At 43.5% G+C, this 18900-nt stretch overlaps 1 protein-coding gene across 1 annotated transcript in view; it reads right to left on the bottom strand.

Moving 5' to 3' along the window:
• The window catches only part of Sh3rf3 (SH3 domain containing ring finger 3), a 272428-nt gene that overhangs the window by 42594 nt on the left and 210934 nt on the right, over positions 1-18900 (bottom strand). The window contains exons 5-6 of the mRNA XM_051186721.1: positions 6824-6924; positions 270-440 (exon numbers count right to left, since the gene is read on the bottom strand). Of these exons, the coding sequence (XP_051042678.1) occupies positions 270-440; positions 6824-6924 (272 nt within the window). The remainder of the gene's footprint in view (positions 1-269; positions 441-6823; positions 6925-18900) is intronic.

Raw genomic sequence — 18900 nt, 5'->3', positions numbered from 1 at the left:
ATACCCTGAATATCTTGCTCTCTGACAACCTTCCCAATCCATCTCCCCATCTCAGCTGCTGCTGCTTACTCCTTTTCCTGCTCCCATACGTATCCATTGGGTAGTCAGTGTTCACTGAGAAAGACTGCAAAACCAAGTTTGGCAGAGGGGCCCCTCCCCAAAGGACCTCAAATGTCTACACTGCCTCTGGACTGTGTAACCAGGGACCAGTCTACAGTGTGGCCTCCAGGGTTTCTTTAGCATCGAGGAAATGTAGGTCAGGCTCTCACCTGGAGACAGGTGTCACGTAGTTCCCAGGAAACACCCCCGAGACCCCTGTTTTTAGTGATGCCCCCTTGAACCAGCCGTCCTGACACTTCTCCAGCACACGGTACATCTCACCCTTGCGCAACTCTAGCTCATCATTCTTCTGGGGCTTGTATGCATAGAGAGCCAGGTACCTGTGAAAAGAGGACAAGGATAAGGGTCAGCGGACATCTTTGGGGTACATGTTGAATGACAGAGAGGGCACAGGACAGACAGAACTCATCTTTAGATGAACCTCACCTAAAGGTTAGCTGATATCTTCAGGGTGCTATAATTCACAGAAAGTTCAGTTAACTTGACTCAATGTTGCCATGAACCCATGAGGTGGGGAAATTTCCTCATAATAGGTGTTGAGGGACAAACAGGAACAGAAATGGCTATGGCGGAGGACCATGTAAGAAAGACACATGATGGGAATCTGCTGTCAAGGAACCATGAAGTGCAAATCCTGGTCAAGCTGTCCTCCTTCAGTCCCTTTATAATGTTAGATCAATTTCCAACATTGATCACAACAGAATGCTAAGAAGGGTGACTGATGGTTTCTTGGAGTTGTGTGGGGCTAGGGGCTCACCTACTGCCTGTAGGAGTCAGGGCCCAAGTTATGCTTCTCTGTTTGATAAAGGCTTGATGACCCAGTTCTGTTCATCTCAATATGCTAGTGGTATGCAGCATTTGGTGAGTATAGAGGTGAATTGTGACTTCATAACCTGTTCTTTGCCAGAGGACTGTGTCTATGGGATAGTCAGGGCTGTAGCCAGGCCAAATATCTGGTTGCTGTTGTCTTCAGGGTACATCTGTGTAAGGCATGGACTACTGGGGTCCCGTGTTGTGTGTGCACACATGGTCTCCAGTCACTGGACATGAAACATATCTGTGAGAAAGCATCACAACCCCCCAGGAACTGTTGCCAGGCCTCTCAGCAGGTTTTGCTAGTGCATCAGGAAACCCTTTTATATGTGGCTCATTCCATCCTCAGAAGCTCTCAGACTTGGGCAATGGCCTGAAGGAGGGTCTCGGGCTTTCAATTTGCTTCTTTCCCTCCCTTCTCTTCTGGTCTCCTCGCCTCATTCTTATGTGTTCTGAAGGAACTGGAGCACAGTTCCTCTCTTGGCACAGAGAACTCCCCTAGCAGGATGCAGCTGCTGCTAACATTAGCTCATGCTCATTTCAGGAGGGGGTTGAGTACAAGTTTGGGGATCTGTACTAATAGGGGCCTGGAGCAATGGGAGAAGCTCAGGGTGGGGGGCAGTGCTTCTGGGGTTCAGTGAAAACATCACACAGGCTCCTCCTGCCTCAGGATGCTTTCCCACCATCTACCTGCAGCATTCATCCCTTATACCACATGTTCCAACAGGACAGACTTTTAATGGATGTTGAACCATCCCTACCAGGCATTTGGTATATCATCAACAAATACCTGTTAAAGTAAAACAGGAGTTCTAATTTGGAGTCTATGACTGAGATTCCTTTGCACATGTGTACTGCAGGTGTGGTGAGCCTGTGCATATGTGAGAATGAACAAGGAAGACCAGCTTTAGTCCACAATGTGCCTTCTTCATCAGGATGGAGTGATCTCTGGTCACTTACCTGATGAGTAACGAGTCACTCAAAGGGGACCAAAGTCCAGCAGCCTCAACACTATTCAAATATGAGCATGGTGAATGGTATTCAGATAGCATTTCTTATCATATCTGGGAAGTCACTGTATTACCAAGTGTGAGTAGCTGTGATAAATGGCCAGCAATCCCTGAAGGGTCTTAGAGGAACAGTTGTCAAATAGCTGAAGGCCATTTCCTTTCTGAGATTAACTTTTACTCAGTATTTTAAGATCCCATATATGATTTAGTGGGACAAGGACTTTGCAATTATTTCCCAGCATATGAAGGGAGTTTGTATATTTTCCTATAGACACACAGAAAATAAGAATTATCAGTGGCTTCAAATCATCTTAAGAACTTTAAAGCAAGAAAATGCCTCTGTCCACATTCCATGTTTACCTAAAACACAGGTGTGGTTCCTAAATGAAATAAGGCAGCAGAATGGAAGTCTAAAAGATGAACATGGCTACACATTTGCTGTCCTATTTGCCTACCTGGCACTGAGCCTGCAGGCACCATTGTGGAACAGAGTCCCAGCTTAATTGTCTACTCCTTTCCTTTTTTCAGTCCAGAAGCTGCCAAGAGATGCACCATTTAGGTTTTTAGAAATATAGACTTGTATTTCATGCTGCATTAAGCCTCTGCACATAGAGTACACTGTTTCTTAGGAGTGGGATGCATTGCACACTCGGTGATTTGACAGCCTTGAGGTGCTGGTGCATAGGAGGAGAGACTGTCCTTTCCAGGTTCTGCTGACCTGAGGACCTGCCTGGCTTGCTTCTTATAGCACAACCATCAGCTTTGACTGTTTGAAATCTTATTGACCAGGTGTCAGTCCTGCAGAAATACAGCCTTGCCATGGGGCCACTGGTGATAGGATAAGGGAAGAGGACAGGGACCTAGTATCTGCTTTATGCTAGACACAAGAACTCACATAGTCTCTGCATGGGCTCTGGGGCTTCACAGCTCAGAAAACTAAGGCTGGAAAAGTCTTGAGACACTGACACTGTTTTTGTATGTTCAGAGTCAGGGACAGGCCTTCGATTTAGAAGCTTAGTATGGCCCAAGGGTGTGGCCAGACACTGTGAGAGCCTCAAGCCTGGCATGGGGTAGGCCTAACTTTGGAGTCAGTGACACCACCTGCTAGCTCTTTGTGCAGGCTTGTCAAGTAGGGCAGTACCATTTGGATTGTAGCAGGACACTGACATGAGTGGCCTTTTAAATTACATGTATGTGCGTGAGTGCGTGCGTGCGTGTGTGTGTGTGTGTGTGAGAGAGAGAGAGAGAGAGAGAGAGAGAGAGAGAGAGAGAGAGAGAGAGCATGCATTGTGTTGGCAGAGATAGAGGTGTCAGAGTCCCTGGTGTTGGAGTTACAGGCATTTATGAACCACCCATTGTGGGTGCTGGGAGCCATACTTAGTTCCTCTGCAAGGACAGTTCCTGCTTAGCCTCTGAGCTGCCTCTCTAGTCCCTTGATCTTTCCATCTTTCTTTTAAATTTGCTTTGCTTGATGAGCCCCTATAAGAATCTCAGTCTTCCCTGTTTAGCTTACAGGTGGTCACTGCTGGGTGAACAAACTTTACTATAAAAAAAAAATCCATTGTAAAACATAAGCTTTCTTTTCTTCCTTCCTTTCCCTCTCTGGGTGCCTCAGAAAGGTGACAAAAGCAGATGGAGGTACTGGGTGGCTTCCTTGTGCATCTGGCATGCACCTGTGCTGAGTGGGATGCTGGCTGGCTGGCTGGGCAGTGTGTTGCTGAGACTCAGTTAGAAAGCATGAAACACACACAAAAATGATATGCATGCTATCAGTCTTCATAAAACTGGACTAGCCCTGCAGAGTGTAAGCAGCTCACTTCTAGGTTCCTAGTGACAGCCATAATAATGTCACCTTTTGCTGTTCCTTCATATCTCCATCATTCAGCTACCCTACCAGGCCTGTGTGGGTGGATGTCCCTTGTAATGCACGTGCCCAGAGTCTGGCATGGAACTAGGGAAACACAGGTGTACTTATGGATGACATGGTTCTCATCCTCCTGGCTGTCACTTTTCACCTGCTTCAGAAGACTTTAAGAGCTTGACCCACGCCTTCAGAAAGTGTTCTAGGTAGTCTCCCACCACCTCCAGATTAGCGTGGCCACCACCACGTTCAAGTGGTCACCTCTACAAATGTTCAAAGGCTGACACTGAAAAAAGGCAACTATAGGAGGGATTGGCACATTGCTGCCCTATAGCCTGTGTGTGGCTGGCCAAGGAAAAGTGACTCCTGGCATGAAGCTGGGCCTATAGTTAGAGGCTGGATGTCAGCTCTAACTCTTGTGCCTGGTGTCCCAAGGCAGAGCTCAGACTGGACAAGCTGGCACCTGTGATGACTGGTGTGGCGCTGGGTGTCCATGTGCAACTCTGTGGCACATGCTCTGCTTGCCCGTTACATGTATCTTCAGTGAGTTCTTTGCTTGCTTCTATCTGCAGATTTCCTTTCCATTCTAATCACGGAATGAATCACCAGAACCTCTGCTCATTTCACATTATTTCTCTTCCAGATGGTGGCTTGCTCACATTTCTCCATCACTGAGTAAAAAGTCTGTTCCCATTACTCCTTCAAGGGGTCCTGCTTCTGCTCCTTTCCTGTTAGGGCCACCATGGTACACCCATATATCAACTATTGTATTCAAAGGATACCAGATGGACTAGGAGCTATAGATGGTGGACAAAACCTGTGCAAACGCTTTCTCTACATAAAGTGAGATAGCAAAGATGATACGTGTGAGATCCTGCACAGGAGAGTTAATATGTCCTCCAAAAGACTGAGCAGGCTCTGGAGGCCACTGGCCTCATGCACCAGGTGCTGTGCACTCAACTGAGGGCAGAGGTTAGCCTGGTGAGGAAAACTAAAACCACAGGCAGGGAGCAGCCAGTGAGGTGCTGTCCACTATTACCAAACTGACCTCTAAAATACTTCTGGGGACTCACATTCCTCATTAGGAAGGTTCTTAACCTTCCTAATGCTGGGATCCTTTAATATAGTTCCTCAGGCTGTGGCGACCCCAACCATAAAGTTATTTTCATTGCTACTTCATAACTGTAATCATTATGTAAACATTTGTGTTTTCTGATGGTCTTAGGTGACCCCTGTGAAAAGGTCCATTGACCCCCAAAGGGGTTGGAACCCATAGGTTGAGAACCACTGCTCTAGACTGACCCAGCCTCACCTAAAGATATTAGTAGGTCCTGTTGCTAGAATGGCACCTCACTGAGGGGCAGAGCTGCCTGTTTGGTGAGGGAGAGGGAAAGAGTGGGAATGAGTCATTGTCTCTTCAGAGGAGCTACACCTTCATACACTATGGGTGCAAACTGAGAGCCTTCTTGTGTGTGTGTGCTAATCCTGGGGAGCCTGATGAGGACCTTTTCTATGACAGGCAGTGACCTGTCATCAATCAATAGCCTAACTGAGAAAGTCAGGCTTTGTCACCAGCAGGGCTTAGATTTTTAAGACATACAAGGACTATGGATGAGTCTGTTTTGAAACACTGGCATAACATGGTCATTACCATCTTAATCATAGCAGCTGGTACCCTCAGGAAACCTTGTAAATCACAGCTTGTTGCTAGCCTGTGGTAGTTGAATATAACTGGCCCCTATAAGCTCATAGGGAGTGGCACTATTGGGAGGTGTTGAAGGAAATGTGTCATGGTGGGGATGGGATTTGAAGTCTCTTTTTCTTAAGCTTTATTCAGTGTCACAGTTGATTTCCTGTTGCCTTCTGATCAATATGTAGTCATCAGTTTCTCTGCCTGCATGTCACCATGCTTCCCACTATGATCATAATGGACTAAACCTATGAAACTGTAAACAAGCCACATCAATTAAATGTTTCCCTTATAAGAGTTCCAGTGGTCATGGGATCTCTTCATAGCAATAGAAACTCTAACTAAAACACAGCCCCTTAACAAAGGAGGGGTCACTTTAACAAAGGTCTAGCCACTCCCTCCCTCCCTCATGTACCTCTAGCTGTATGTAATTCTGCACCAGAGGTTTGTGGTCTGAGAAGATGCTAGAGCAGTGGTTCTCAACCTTCTTAACATTGCAACCCTTTAATGTAGTTCCTCATGTTGAGGTGACCCCTAACCATAACATTATTTTGTTGCTACTGTTATGATTTGTAATGTAATCTGATATACAGGACATTTGATAGTGACTCCTATGATGGGGTCATGATCCACAGGTTAAGAAGCACTGAAGTAGAACATTAACTGATTTGGCCAAATGTGCAAGTCTGGAGTGCACCTAGGTGGTTAAGGTGATTGTAGGAAGTCTTCCCCAGTGTGTTACATTTTGCACCATACAGATTCTGACTGTCCCATTGGCTTGTTGGACTGATGTAACTTTCTGTCTGTATGGCTGTCACATCCATCCACTCCACCTTAAAACATCCATTCAAGAGGCTGAGCTCACTGCCAAATACAGAAGCCATCTAATTCTTGGGGAGCCTATTTAAATGGGAGTTTTAGAATTCCATGTATGGTTTAAATGCTATAATTTCCTAGAGAAAAATTTCCTCAACAAGATAAACACCTCATTTCCTAGCAATGATTCATGTGATTATATTTGGGGTTGGTATGCATCTGGCCTGCCTAGGGGTGGCACTTTTGAGCAGACAATATCAAGCTGCTGCCCACACTTCCAAGGATGCCTGCTGCCCTCACTACACTCTTCTTCCCCCCACTTCTAACCATCCTAGGGACAACAGTGTTAAGAGAACTCTCTGGATTTTGTTTTCACACTTCTGTTTTGGGCAGCATTAGCACATGTGTGTGTAACTCCAAGAACAGCTAGTAACTAGCTGGAAAACCCACTAGAAACCACTTGTGTAAATGTCAGTGTGCAGAGAATGTCAACAGACATGAGGGGCAGCTCACACGTTGAGAGGCAGCTGGACTTTGGGAGACATGCCCTGTTCTCCAGATACTGCAGCAGCGCGTGGGATGGCTGCAGGGATAGGTCCAGCTGAAGAGGAGTCCTGAAAAGAGACAAGAGGATACATGAGTGAGCAGAAGGAAGGTTCTATCTAGGAAGGAGAAAGTGGGTCAGTGGACACCGGCAGCCAGGCGTATTCCATGGTGTCAAAGCTTCAACCTTCTCCAGTCGTCATGTTTCACTTCCCTGACGATTAATCATATTGTTAACAGCCCATTGGAGGGAGATTGGTGGTTCAAGACACTTGTCCCAGGGCTTCAAGAGCCCTTAAGTATCATACTTAGGTCAACATGGGAGAAGACAGTGTCAGACAAAGGTCTGGCTTTAAAACCCAAATTAATTGTTAGTGCATGGAAAATGAAAACCCAAACAAAGTATTCTGGGAGAAAATTTAGATGGACATAGACTGGAAACACAGATTAGGTCTCCATAAGTACCATGTTCCAATGTGGAAGCAGTTTCATGAAATTTTAGTAGAAATAGAAAAAAGTCATGGGTCCAAGACACTTTGCAAACCCACTGGTGGAAGCATTAAGTAGGGTATTACATCACAGTGAAAACTCTCAGCTGTCAGCCCTGAGCACCCTGATGGTTGTGAGTGCCCTGATGTCACACTCAATCCTTTGATTGGTGGGGAGCAGGGGTTTTGTTAAGTCAATGTATTCCAAAGGTTTTTATGTGTTTATTGGAATTTGAGGTCTATCACTGAAGCAGGCAAGGGAAAGTTCTTTAGCTGAGCTAAAAACCACCCAAGAGAAACTATGCTTAGGCCCTGGACCTGCAACATCCCAAGTTCGCCACAGATACTGAAGTTTTATTCAGTCAGCTTGGGTAGACACAACTTCTTTCCAGAAATTCTGAGGAGCTAGACATTAACTTCTAGTAACAGTCAAGAGATACTAGGAGGACTAGATTGACAAGGTATAGCATGCCCCACCCCAGGGACTCTGCATTTGGGGGTCTCAAGACTTCAAGGGCTCCTTTATTCAGTGTATGGGTTGAGCAATGCTCCAGCTGGAGGCTGTGCCTTCCAAGTGTCCAAATATGCTGAGCTGGGAGGCAAGGAAATTTCAGTCCTCAGGGGTCCCCTAAACACATTTGTTCCTCCTGTTCAGACATAACTGGAATCTGGAGGCACAATGGGTTGAACTGTCTCCAGTAGGCTTGAAGCCATTTGAGCCATAATTAAATAGGAAGGCATAATGTGTTTGGCCAAGAGAGACAGTGAAGGCAGAATCCTATCTCTCAGGCAAATGGGAAAGCTTGGTCAAGAATATGCCATTGCTGGTTTGTTATGCACCGGTAATGCCACAAATCCTCCAGGGAAACCAAAGTGCCCCATAAAGCAGGTATCAAGGGGCTTAAGGGGATGGGCTGAGGATATACAGGAACTCTGGGGAAGATGGAATCTCAGGGCTATTTAGAGGTGGGGCAGGGCATTGTCATCTAGCTCCAGGGAGTGATAAATTGGTGATGGTTTTCTTGGAAGCCTGACCATCAGTTGAAGTTCTTATAACAAATATGTAAGATTTTCCAGCTAAGCATTGGTTGTAATTGCAATACAGGTTGTACTTATGTACATGTCTGCTATGTGGTTTGAATGAGAAATGTCCCACATAGATTTACAGATTTATGTGTTTGATTGAATACTTGGTCCCCTGCTGGTGGGACAGTTTGGCAAGGTTGTGGAACCTATAGAAGGTAGATCCTTGCTAGAGGAAATGGGTCACTGGGGGGTGAGTCTTGAGGGTTCACAGTCTGGTTCCTCTTCCTGCACACTCCTTACTTCTTGAGTACAGATGTAGTGTGACTGGCCGGCTTCCTGCTCTCTCCATCATGCCTTTCCCACTGCTATCACTCCTAACCCCATCATGAAAAAGTATCCCCAAGGAACTGTAAGCCAGAACAAACCCTTTCTTTAAGTCGCTTTTGTCAGAATATTTTATCACAGCAACAGAATCCTTTCCTAAGTTGGAAGACCTACAGCTCATGCTCAGCAGAGTATGTGGCTCACAGTATGGTACTGCTGTGCAATGACATCCAGAGATTGGGAGCTCCACACAGTATCCGCCAGATGGCAGCAACACCAGAGCGAGCACTGCCCTCGGGGACAAAAACTAAAGGAAAGGAAAGTTGCTAGGCTTTGTGTTTTTCTGTTGTACACTGGGTACTTCCCATCCACTTCTGAATCAGGTCTTCTTCTCTATCACCACAGAAACCACAAGAGAAGCAAACCCCCTGCCAGGAAGCTGGGGGCTGTGGCTTTCTAGCGACTTCAAGAGCATGCCTGTTTAGAGCATGCTGAGATTAATGAGCCTGGTGAGGATCACTGATAGGCAGCTGGCCTCTTCTGACACTGGCAGAAAGCATAAGGCAGGCATGGGAAGCCTTACAGAGCTGATTAGAAATTTACAGGCTTGGGTAGCACATGGCATTCCAGGCATCTAGCTAAGCCTCCACTAACTTGGTGCTGTCTGAATGCACCTTCATACCCCTAACAACCCATTCTTTTTCCGGGATCGTTTTAATGAGTGTCCGAAGCTGAGCAGTACTGTGAGGGGTGAAAGTCTGGTTTGAAATAAATCTGAGTGGGACTGTATAGGGCATGAGATGGTCGAGTTCTCCAGCTCCACCTAACTGCAGGCAGCCTCTCTGCTTTTGTTTTATATATAAATGTTGAATGTGTTTGTGTGTGTGTGTGTATGTATGTATGCATGTATGCATGTATGTATGTATGTAAACAATGTGCAGGCTAGGCAACCATCTAATGCTGAGTATATGGCCCAGCTCTCTTCTTCCTTATTTGAGACGTGTCTAACTAAGTTGCCCAGGATGGCCTTGAATTCATTCTTTAGTCCAAGGAGGCGTTGAACTTGAGATCCTCTTGCCTTAGCCTCCTGAGTAGCTGGAATTACAGGCATGTGCCAGTAGGTCTTGTTTCTGATTAGATTTTTAATAATCTAATTTTAGAAACAGGGAAATGATTAAAAATAAGAAAAGCAGAGGGCCTTTGGTTGCCTTGAATGAAAATTGGGATTGATCTTTCTGGGTTAGGTGTAACTTGCTCAGTATATTTTTCAGTTCCATCCACTAACCTGCTGGATCTTTCTTCACAGCTGGATAGAATTCCGTCATCATGGGAAGATATTTACTTTGTTTTTTTTCCTGACTATTATGACTAGAATGGCAAAGGACATGATTGAGCAGGTTTTCTGTGTACATATGGAGAAGTGGTAGAGTTGGGTCATATGGTAGGTCTCGCTTTAGTTTCCTGAGAGCTTCTATACTGATATCCATTGTGGCTGCTCCAGTTTGCAGTCTACAGTGACCAAGGGTCCTCCTTTCCCCATATTCTCATGAGAATTTGTCAGTTGTTTTCTTGATCTTAGCCAGTTTTACTGGGGGAAGATGAAATCTCAAAGTGTTTTTAACTTATACTTCTTGATTGCTAAGGATGTTGAGTACTTAAAATATTTCTCAGTCATTTTAATTTTTCTCTTTGAGACTATCCATTCAGATTTATAGCCCATTATTTTGACCTAGCCATTGTTTCTGATTACTTTTTAAAGTTTGTAAATTCTGGATATTAATGATCTTTTTTTGGGGGGGGATGGATAACCAGCAAAGATTCACTTCCACTCTGTGGCCTTTCTCTATACTCAAATCTTTCCTTTTTTGACTTAACTGAGTTCTTACTGAGTTCACTGAGCTTATATTTTGTAAGATACTACTCATTTTTTCTAGAAGTTTCCATGTTCTGGGTTTCACATTGAGGCATTTGATCCATTTGGAGTTGATTTTCATGCAGGGTGATAGATATGGGTTTTCTATTTTTGTGAAGAATGTCAGAGGTTTTTTTCCCCCCATTGGGATCACACTGAATCTATAAATTACTTCTGATAGTATAGTCATTTTTACAATTTTAATTTCCATTTTTGTGAAGAATGTCAGAGGTTTTTTCCCCCCATTGGGATCACACTGAATCTATAAATTAATTCTGATAGTATAGTCATTTTTACAATTTTAATTCTATTCATTCACAGCATAGGAATCTTAGCTCCAAATCTTTGGATTTGAGTATATAGCCTGAAGTATCCACAGAAGCCAGTAAAGTAGAAAGGGAGCCTTAGTGCTATGGCATAGTAGGACACAGGTGCTGTGAAGTAGGAGAGAAGGGACTACAGGGACCTTACCTGGGGGTCAGGGAGGATGGTAATACAGAGGGAGAGGAAGGAAGGAGAATAATTAACATGAATGGAAAGACACAGGGGGACACTGTTTTATAGCTTTCTTAAATGAAGTTATGTCATATGGGGTGATAATGCTTCCCTCAAGAGCCACAGACTACCTAACAAAACCTCCCTTCAATTTGTTGGTTATTTGAGTTCAAGAGATTCTAAAAACAATAAAGGCCATTGCCATTGCCCTTGGTGGCCTCCTAGATCTTGAAGGTAAGATTCAATTGCTTCAGACACCACACCCCTTGGATATAGTACTGGAGGAACCATGCTGGAACTGACCTGGAAGTCTCCTCCCTGAGGATTAGCTTTCATATTATTGGAAGGTGCTATGCAAGCTGCCACTGGGGAAAAAAGCAATCAGTAGTCCTACTCAGCTATAAAACTTATGAACCATAACAATGGTTGCACCCCCAGTGGTGCAATTATGACACTTTTGTCTTGGGAGGTAACCAAATAGCTGTCCTGATTGGACTTTGGGGCTGCCTAGTAGGAGGAAATCCATGTCTGGTACTGTAAGCCTGGCCAACTACCATTGCCAGTGAGATCACTGGCCCCAGCAGAGAGTCTACTGCTGCCATTAAAACATTAATATAGTTTCTAACTATCTTCCAAATACCTATGCCCACAGGCAAGTGCAGCTCTCACCCTCCTCTTCAAAGAAGCCCCTTCTTTGTCCCCAGCAGATAGATAATTTCAAATATCCACGACTGGTCAAAATACAGAGAATAAGTGACTATGGTGTTCCCAGCCCCAACTGATGCATATACAATGTAACCCTTTGTCTAAAGCTCAGGGAAAACTAGAGAAGGGGAGCAGAAAGATTTTTAAGAGCCTAGGGACCAGGATACTTGCTATGAGACAGTGTCTTCTAGACATGATAGGAATGCTGCACCCATAAAATCTCAACAGCGTGGCTGCCTAAACAAGAACTTAATGACAAGTTAACATGTTGTCATGGATAGGGTAAGTGTCACAAGGTACCACCCCTATATGAAGACTATAAGCCATTACTGACTGCTGAGAACAAGAGAATTGGTTTTCTCCAGGAATGAGCCTACTGATAGGCTCAATCCCAAGTAGTCAGCCCTAAACACATACATGTGAGTAATACTAAGTGGGCTCAGTAGGTTGCATACACATATACACCAACACACATATATCTGTATACACATGTAAATAACAATAGTAATTATAGAAGACACCATGATTTTGAGAAGAAGTTGGAGGGACAGGAGAGGAGTTGGAGATGGGGAGATAAAATGATGTAAATATAGTAGTCCTTGAGTATGAAATTCTCCCAAAATTTTAGTTAAAAACAAAACAAACAACCCCCCAAAACTATGACTATGGATTATAGTAGTTTGAATGTTACTGGTCCCCATAAGCTCATAGGGAGTGGCATTATTAGGGGGTATGGTTTTGTTGGACTAGGTTTGGCTTTGTTGGAGGGATTGTGTCATTGTGGGGGTGGGCTTTGAGGTCCCTTTTGCTCAAGCTTCTCTCAGCGTGACAGTCCACTTCCTATTGCCTTCTGATCAAGATATAGCCAGTACCATGTCTGCCTGCATGCCATTATGATGATAATGGACTGAACATCTGAAACTGTAAGTGAGCCCCCCAATTAAATGTTCTCATTATGAGTTGCCATGGTCATGCTATCTTTTCACAGCAATAGAAACCCTAAGACAGTGGGTCTAAGAGAATTGTCTATAATGACTTCAAGATTTCCTAGTAGATATCTCACTTCCAACTTGAAAGCTACGTCCTTTTTGGTTCACAAGGGATCTGTGCCAACCAACCCCTTCCCAAGAAAATTTATGAGTCATAAAAGTCTTGGGAGGGGCAGAGAGATGGCTCAGTGCATGCAAGCCTAATGACCCAAGTTTGGATCCCTGGAATTTGTGTAATAAAGCTGGAGATGGTAAATACATCTGTAATCCCAGTACTTCTATGGGGATTTGAGAGATTGGGTAGGAGAATTGCCCAGAAGCCCATGGACCACCCAGAGCACACAGTACAGTCACAGAAGCCAGAAGAGACACTACCTCCAAAAAACAAGGTAGAAGGCAAGAACTGACTCTTGGATAGTTTGCCCCCAACTTCCAAAAGTGTGCCATAACACATTCTCTCTCTCTCTCTCTCTCTCTCTCTCTCTCTCTCTCTCTCTCTCTCTCTCTCTCTCTCAAAGCTGCCTGACTACATGCCTATGTCAGTAGCTTACTTCATGGAGCCATTGCCCACACTGAACAAAGAACCAGTGATAGCTTCAGGCCTAATGTTGAAAAACACCACCCATGAACACTCAGCACCAGCCTGGTAGCTGCAGGCTCACCTGCAAGGACCATAACCAGTGAGATGCCTCATAAGATTTACCATGTTGTCAGCATAAAAGTAGATCAAGGGGCCCACCCATGCTGACTTGGTTCTGCCAGCATTACAGGGTTCCCTGGCTGTCCAAGCAATGGAAGAAACCAGACAAAGCCCTGGATATCAAGCTTTTCTTTTTTTGGCTGAGTGGATGCACACTCCAGTAAACTAAGATCTGGGCTACTGTTGGTGAAAATGGCTTGTACTGTGAAATTTCAGCTTCCTTTGGGACCAGGTCAGCATCAGCTCTTGGCTACAATATGGCCATTGCTCAGCCCAATTGTTACAAACACCAGAGGTTTCTCACTGCAATTTAATATTCTCCTAAGCAAGCACAGCAACTAAGCCATGTTGTTTTACCACTGGGATTAATAAGAGAAAAATAGGTATGAGGGTTGTCAGGGATACTGAGGTTCCAAGTTGTTTTAAGACTTTGCCACAGATGAAGAACCCCAAGAAGAAAAACACCTCATCGTTTTATTTTTTTTTGTATCATGAAAACCCTGTTCTCACCTCAAAGGGTGGGGAAATGAACATGTTTTATTCAATACTTGCCATCACTGCATTACACTTGGTAAATTGGCTTTCAAAAAAAAATTAGAATAAAGCATCTGTGGCCTGGTTCTTCTGCTTGGTTCTGCATGTAACCAGAATGGAAAATAGCTTAGGAATAGAGGGTACAATAGGCTAGGCTAGGCTAGGCTAGGCTAGACTAGGCTAGGATAGGATAGGCTAGGATAGGATAGGCTAGGATAGGATAGGGAAAGAATATAGATAGATGGCCAGAGGTAGGGGAGAAGCCAGAAGTCTAACTATATTGGAGGGATGTCCAAGGAAGCAAGTATATTTTAACCTCAGAGCCCTTTACTCCCTTATCTATTGCTGCAATAAAACACAACGACCTGGGCAACTTATAGAAGGAATGGCTTATTTGGATCTTATGGTTCCAAAGGGACAAGTTATCACAATGATGACAGGGAACCATGGCAATAGGCAGGGATGCCAGCTGAAGCAGAAGCTGGGGGCTCACATCTTGACCACAAACAGGAAGCAGAAAGTGCAAATGAGAAATGGTGTAAATTTTTAAGTTCTCAAAACCTACGCCCAGTTGAGTACTTCCTCCAGGAAGGCCATATGTCCTAACTCTTTCCAAACAGGGCCAAACTGGGAACTAAATATTCAAAGATGTGAGGCCATGGAGGAAAATGCACCATTCAAATCACCACACCCCAATAACTTCTACTTAAGATGGAAGGTGCTTACCACTTAAGGTGGAGGCCAACACCTCCACTACTGCCCACTGACCATGCCCTCCTTACCAGCATGCCAGATTTGCTTGAGGGCTATTGGAGCAGTGCTAAACTGACGACTTGATCTCAGTTGGGGCCAAAATGTGACCACAGGTCAGATGGCATCCCAGTTATGTCTGCCCCAGGTTTCACTGGCAATCAGCAATGTTTATCTATATCGTTTAGTCTGGCTGTGTTGGGTATACTCTACAAAGACAATTAGCTGGTCATGGAGACGTTATGCCCACAAAGTCTACAATATTGACTGCCTGACCTTTTGTCACAAAGTTTGTTACTGCTCTAGAGTCTATCATGAGAGGATGAGCTAGGAATTTGTACCCTCAGCTGATGGGGAAGTGTGGAATAGGGAGACACAGTGGTGAGCAGAAGTTTACAGGGCATGCCTTAGAAATTATTGAAGAGGGTCAACTGAAGCTGAAGAGAGTGGTCTATGGGAAAATAGTATCCCTAAAATACTAAGGGTGGGAAAAGGTCTGTGAGGAAGATATGAAATCTATTTCCTACCTTACTATAGCTTTACAGCTTCCAACTCTGAACGGATTTACATAGTCCTGAATGTTTTGTTTTAATTAAAAAAAAAAAAAGGCATAGATGGTCTCCATCTACAGCCCTCTTCTGTTACCTCTGTTCAAAAGCCACATTGCCAGGTGGCCTTAGACAGATGGATGTGTGAATCTATAGAACCAAAGGCATTTTTATTAGGCATTTTCTAGAATATACCATCTTCACTTGCACGTAGTGACTTGCCTATTCTGCTTTCAAATCCATAGTGCTTCCAGATCCTTTATCAGAATCTCCCCTCCATGCACCCTTCCCCCAGACCTAGCTCAATCCCATATTTAGTGCCCATACACATCCTCTTCCAGAATTACAGAAGAACGTTCTTCTTGGGCCAGATTGTTACTGTGGGATTGTTTGTCCTCATTGTTGAGGCTCAACTGGTAGGTTTAAAAAAAAAAAAAAACAATTCCTTATAAAGCACTCAATTAAATTCATAACTTTCTAAAAATTCTAAAAATAAGCAACGTTCTCAACCTTGCAGGCAGCTGGAGCTTTGCAGGTGGGTGGAGAGCCAAGGGCTGCAGGCCTGACAAGCATGTCTCAGTGAGGCAGCCTCAGAGCACCAGACCTGGGGCAGCCATTACTGTCAATGTCTAGCTCTTACTCAGTCATTCCTACAGCTTGTGCTCATAAGTTACTAAATGCCTCCAGGCAGAGTTCAGTTTCCTTCAGAGACACATGGATGCTTAAGAAATGTTCTTTTGATATTCTCCCTAGTAATTTCCAAACACTTTCCCAGTTGCATTGATATTAACGAACATTTCTCCCATCTCTTTTCTGTCATCAGGTGGGCTCTTTGGAGTTGGAGGGTGAATTGAACCTACTGAAGGACTTTCCCAGGGTGGATCTCTGGGACCTGCCAAGAGCCTCCACAATGCTGTCACTTAGTCCCAGTAGGACCACACAGGCAGCACTGGAGGGCCATTAGAGAAAAAATGCCCTTACCATTTACAAGTGACAGTTCTTCATGTCATCTGCTGCAGACAGACATACCTTCAGTTCCTAAGTAAGGGCTTACACATGTGTGTGGGACTTGGGAGGGGATGTCATGGGAACTCTGAATCCCTATCCTCAAATAGGTTGGAGGCACAGGACTCAGTTTGTTCATACATTCCCGAAGAGAAGTTTCAGCCACTGTACAATTGCCACATTTTTACTTCAAAAGGCATCTTGTACCATGGGCCAGCAAAGGTTTTCCATAAAGGACCTAGTAATACTCCAGACTTTGTGGATCCTACAAGCAGCTCTGTGAAGGTATAATACAGCGGATGGGCATGGTCATGTTCTAATAAATCTGTGATTTACCAAAGCAGGCCTGAGCCGTTTAGCCCTGGGAGGAAACTGAGAGTCAAGTCCAGGACTCACAGGTTTGAGTAGGAAACAGGCTCCTGTTTCTTAATGTTTCTAAGAGCCAGGGGCTGCTTGCTTACACAGGGTGATGATGCAAGATGCTCCCCAACAAACTGTACACTTCAGTTCCTCAGGCAGTTTGGTGACAATGCTTGAATTATGGGAAACTTTCCTAATAAGTATAGCATTTTATTCATTCATATGTGTGTGTGTGTGTGTGTGTGTGTGTGTCTATACAATTATGGTCTATACAATAATGGAGTTCAAAAATTTCTATTGCCTAGTGTTACTATAATGGTTATAACATGATGGTAAGATACATTCCTTTCTTGTTTGTGGTGATTTTGGTACAAACATGCCTACTGTGTGCCAGTGTTGTAAAAGTATGGCACATAATAGTTGTCAGTGAGAACAAATTACTGTGATTGGTTTATGTATTTTAACAAATGTTTTGTGTGTACACATGTGTATATATAGTAATTTTGTATGTTTGTGTGCAGGTACATACGTGTATGCAGATGCATATGAAAGTCAGAGGACAATCTTGAGCATTGGTTCTCAGGTATCTTCCACTTTTTGTTTCAGATGGGGGTCTCTCACTGTCCTGGAACTTCAAGTCAAGTAGACTGGGCTAGCTGTCCAGTGACCAAAGAGCCACCTACCTACACTGTACTGGGATTAGAATCACAAACTTCTGTGCTTTTTTTTTTTTTTTTTTTTTTTTTGGAGGGTTCTGAGGAGTCAAACTTGGGTCCTAAAGATTGTAAGGTAAATGTTTTGCTGATTTAGTCACCTCTCTATCTAGCTAGTCCTTTTAAAAGGGTGTTTTGGGTATTGATGTGTAGGCCAGGATAACTCTGAAGTTTCTATTTAACCCTAGCTGCCTGAGTCTCCTGCTTCACCTTCCCTAATGCTGGAATACCACACCCATCTGTGTATCTCCTGATTGTGCAGAGCAGCCCTTTCAAGTGACTCCTGTCCATCTATGTTTATGAAAGTGTTCTCTGTTGAGCTCACACAATGAGAAAACATGACCCTTCACTAAGTGATGAAACAGAATTAATCATGCTCTAGTCCTATCCAAATAATTTTGGAAGCAAACATACAAAATTCTTTAAGTTGATATATGTTTATTATATACAGTACTGGGTCTCATAAGGACATCTTTATGCAAGTATATTGTATACTTGGACCACATTTCTTCCCATAGCTGGGTATCCTCCCTTTTGTTTCAATTCTCCTCCCTACAGGTCCATTTGCACTTTTATGTCACATATACAGCATATATACACATATAATATGTATATATATACTAATAATATAAAATGTGCCACATTATCTGAATCTGACTTAATTTGCTAATACCACTCTCTCTAGTTGAGTTCATTCCCCTGGAAACAGTGTAATTTCATTCATGTGAACAAATTCTATTATATATGTATACATACAAAATGCTGTCTTAATTTTTTCATTGATGGACATATAAGCCAGTTCCAACTGTGAATAGTAGAGAAATGAACATGGATATGCAAGGATCTCTCTGATGCATGTGACAGTTTTGTTTCAGTTATTATTATTATTATTATTATTATTATTATTATTATTATTATAATAGAAGCCTCTACACTGACTTACATAGTGCCTGAACTAATTTAAAATTCCATCAGTGGTATATAAGAGTTCTATTTTCTCCATATCCTTGTCAGAATTTGTGGAAATCTTTTCTAACAGCAAATCTGACAAAAGATTAATATCTGGGCTAGAATATACAAAGAACTAAAAAAATAACCAAATACCAAGAAATGAAATAACCCACCCAATAAATAGGAAAATAAGATGAACAGGCATCAGCAAAATGCAAATGAAAGATAAATTAAGATTCCATCTCACTCCAGTTGAAATGGCCAGAAACTCCAGTTTCCTAAGAAAACATTAGGACTTTTAATAGTGGAGTCAGCCCAAATAGCTTTTGACCTCAGTATTTTGGTTGACTGACTTGTGCCCCCAGCACAAGCTGACATATGACTCCATTATTCACATAGAGCAGCAGTCCTCTGACCTCTACTGAGAGTAGAAAGCATTCTTCAGAGTACAAATAAGAGCAGGATGGCCATCTGAGTGTCTGCCTGAGCTTGTGCTCTGGGAGTCTTAGGCTAGACATTTCACAGCTGTGTCCTCTCCATAGTCATC

The sequence above is a fragment of the Phodopus roborovskii genome, unplaced genomic scaffold (assembly GCF_943737965.1).
Source record: "Phodopus roborovskii unplaced genomic scaffold, PHOROB, whole genome shotgun sequence".
Taxonomy (NCBI): Eukaryota; Metazoa; Chordata; class Mammalia; order Rodentia; family Cricetidae; genus Phodopus; species Phodopus roborovskii.
Note: the sequence above shows the minus strand (reverse complement) of the source record. Positions and strands in the feature narration are given on the sequence as shown.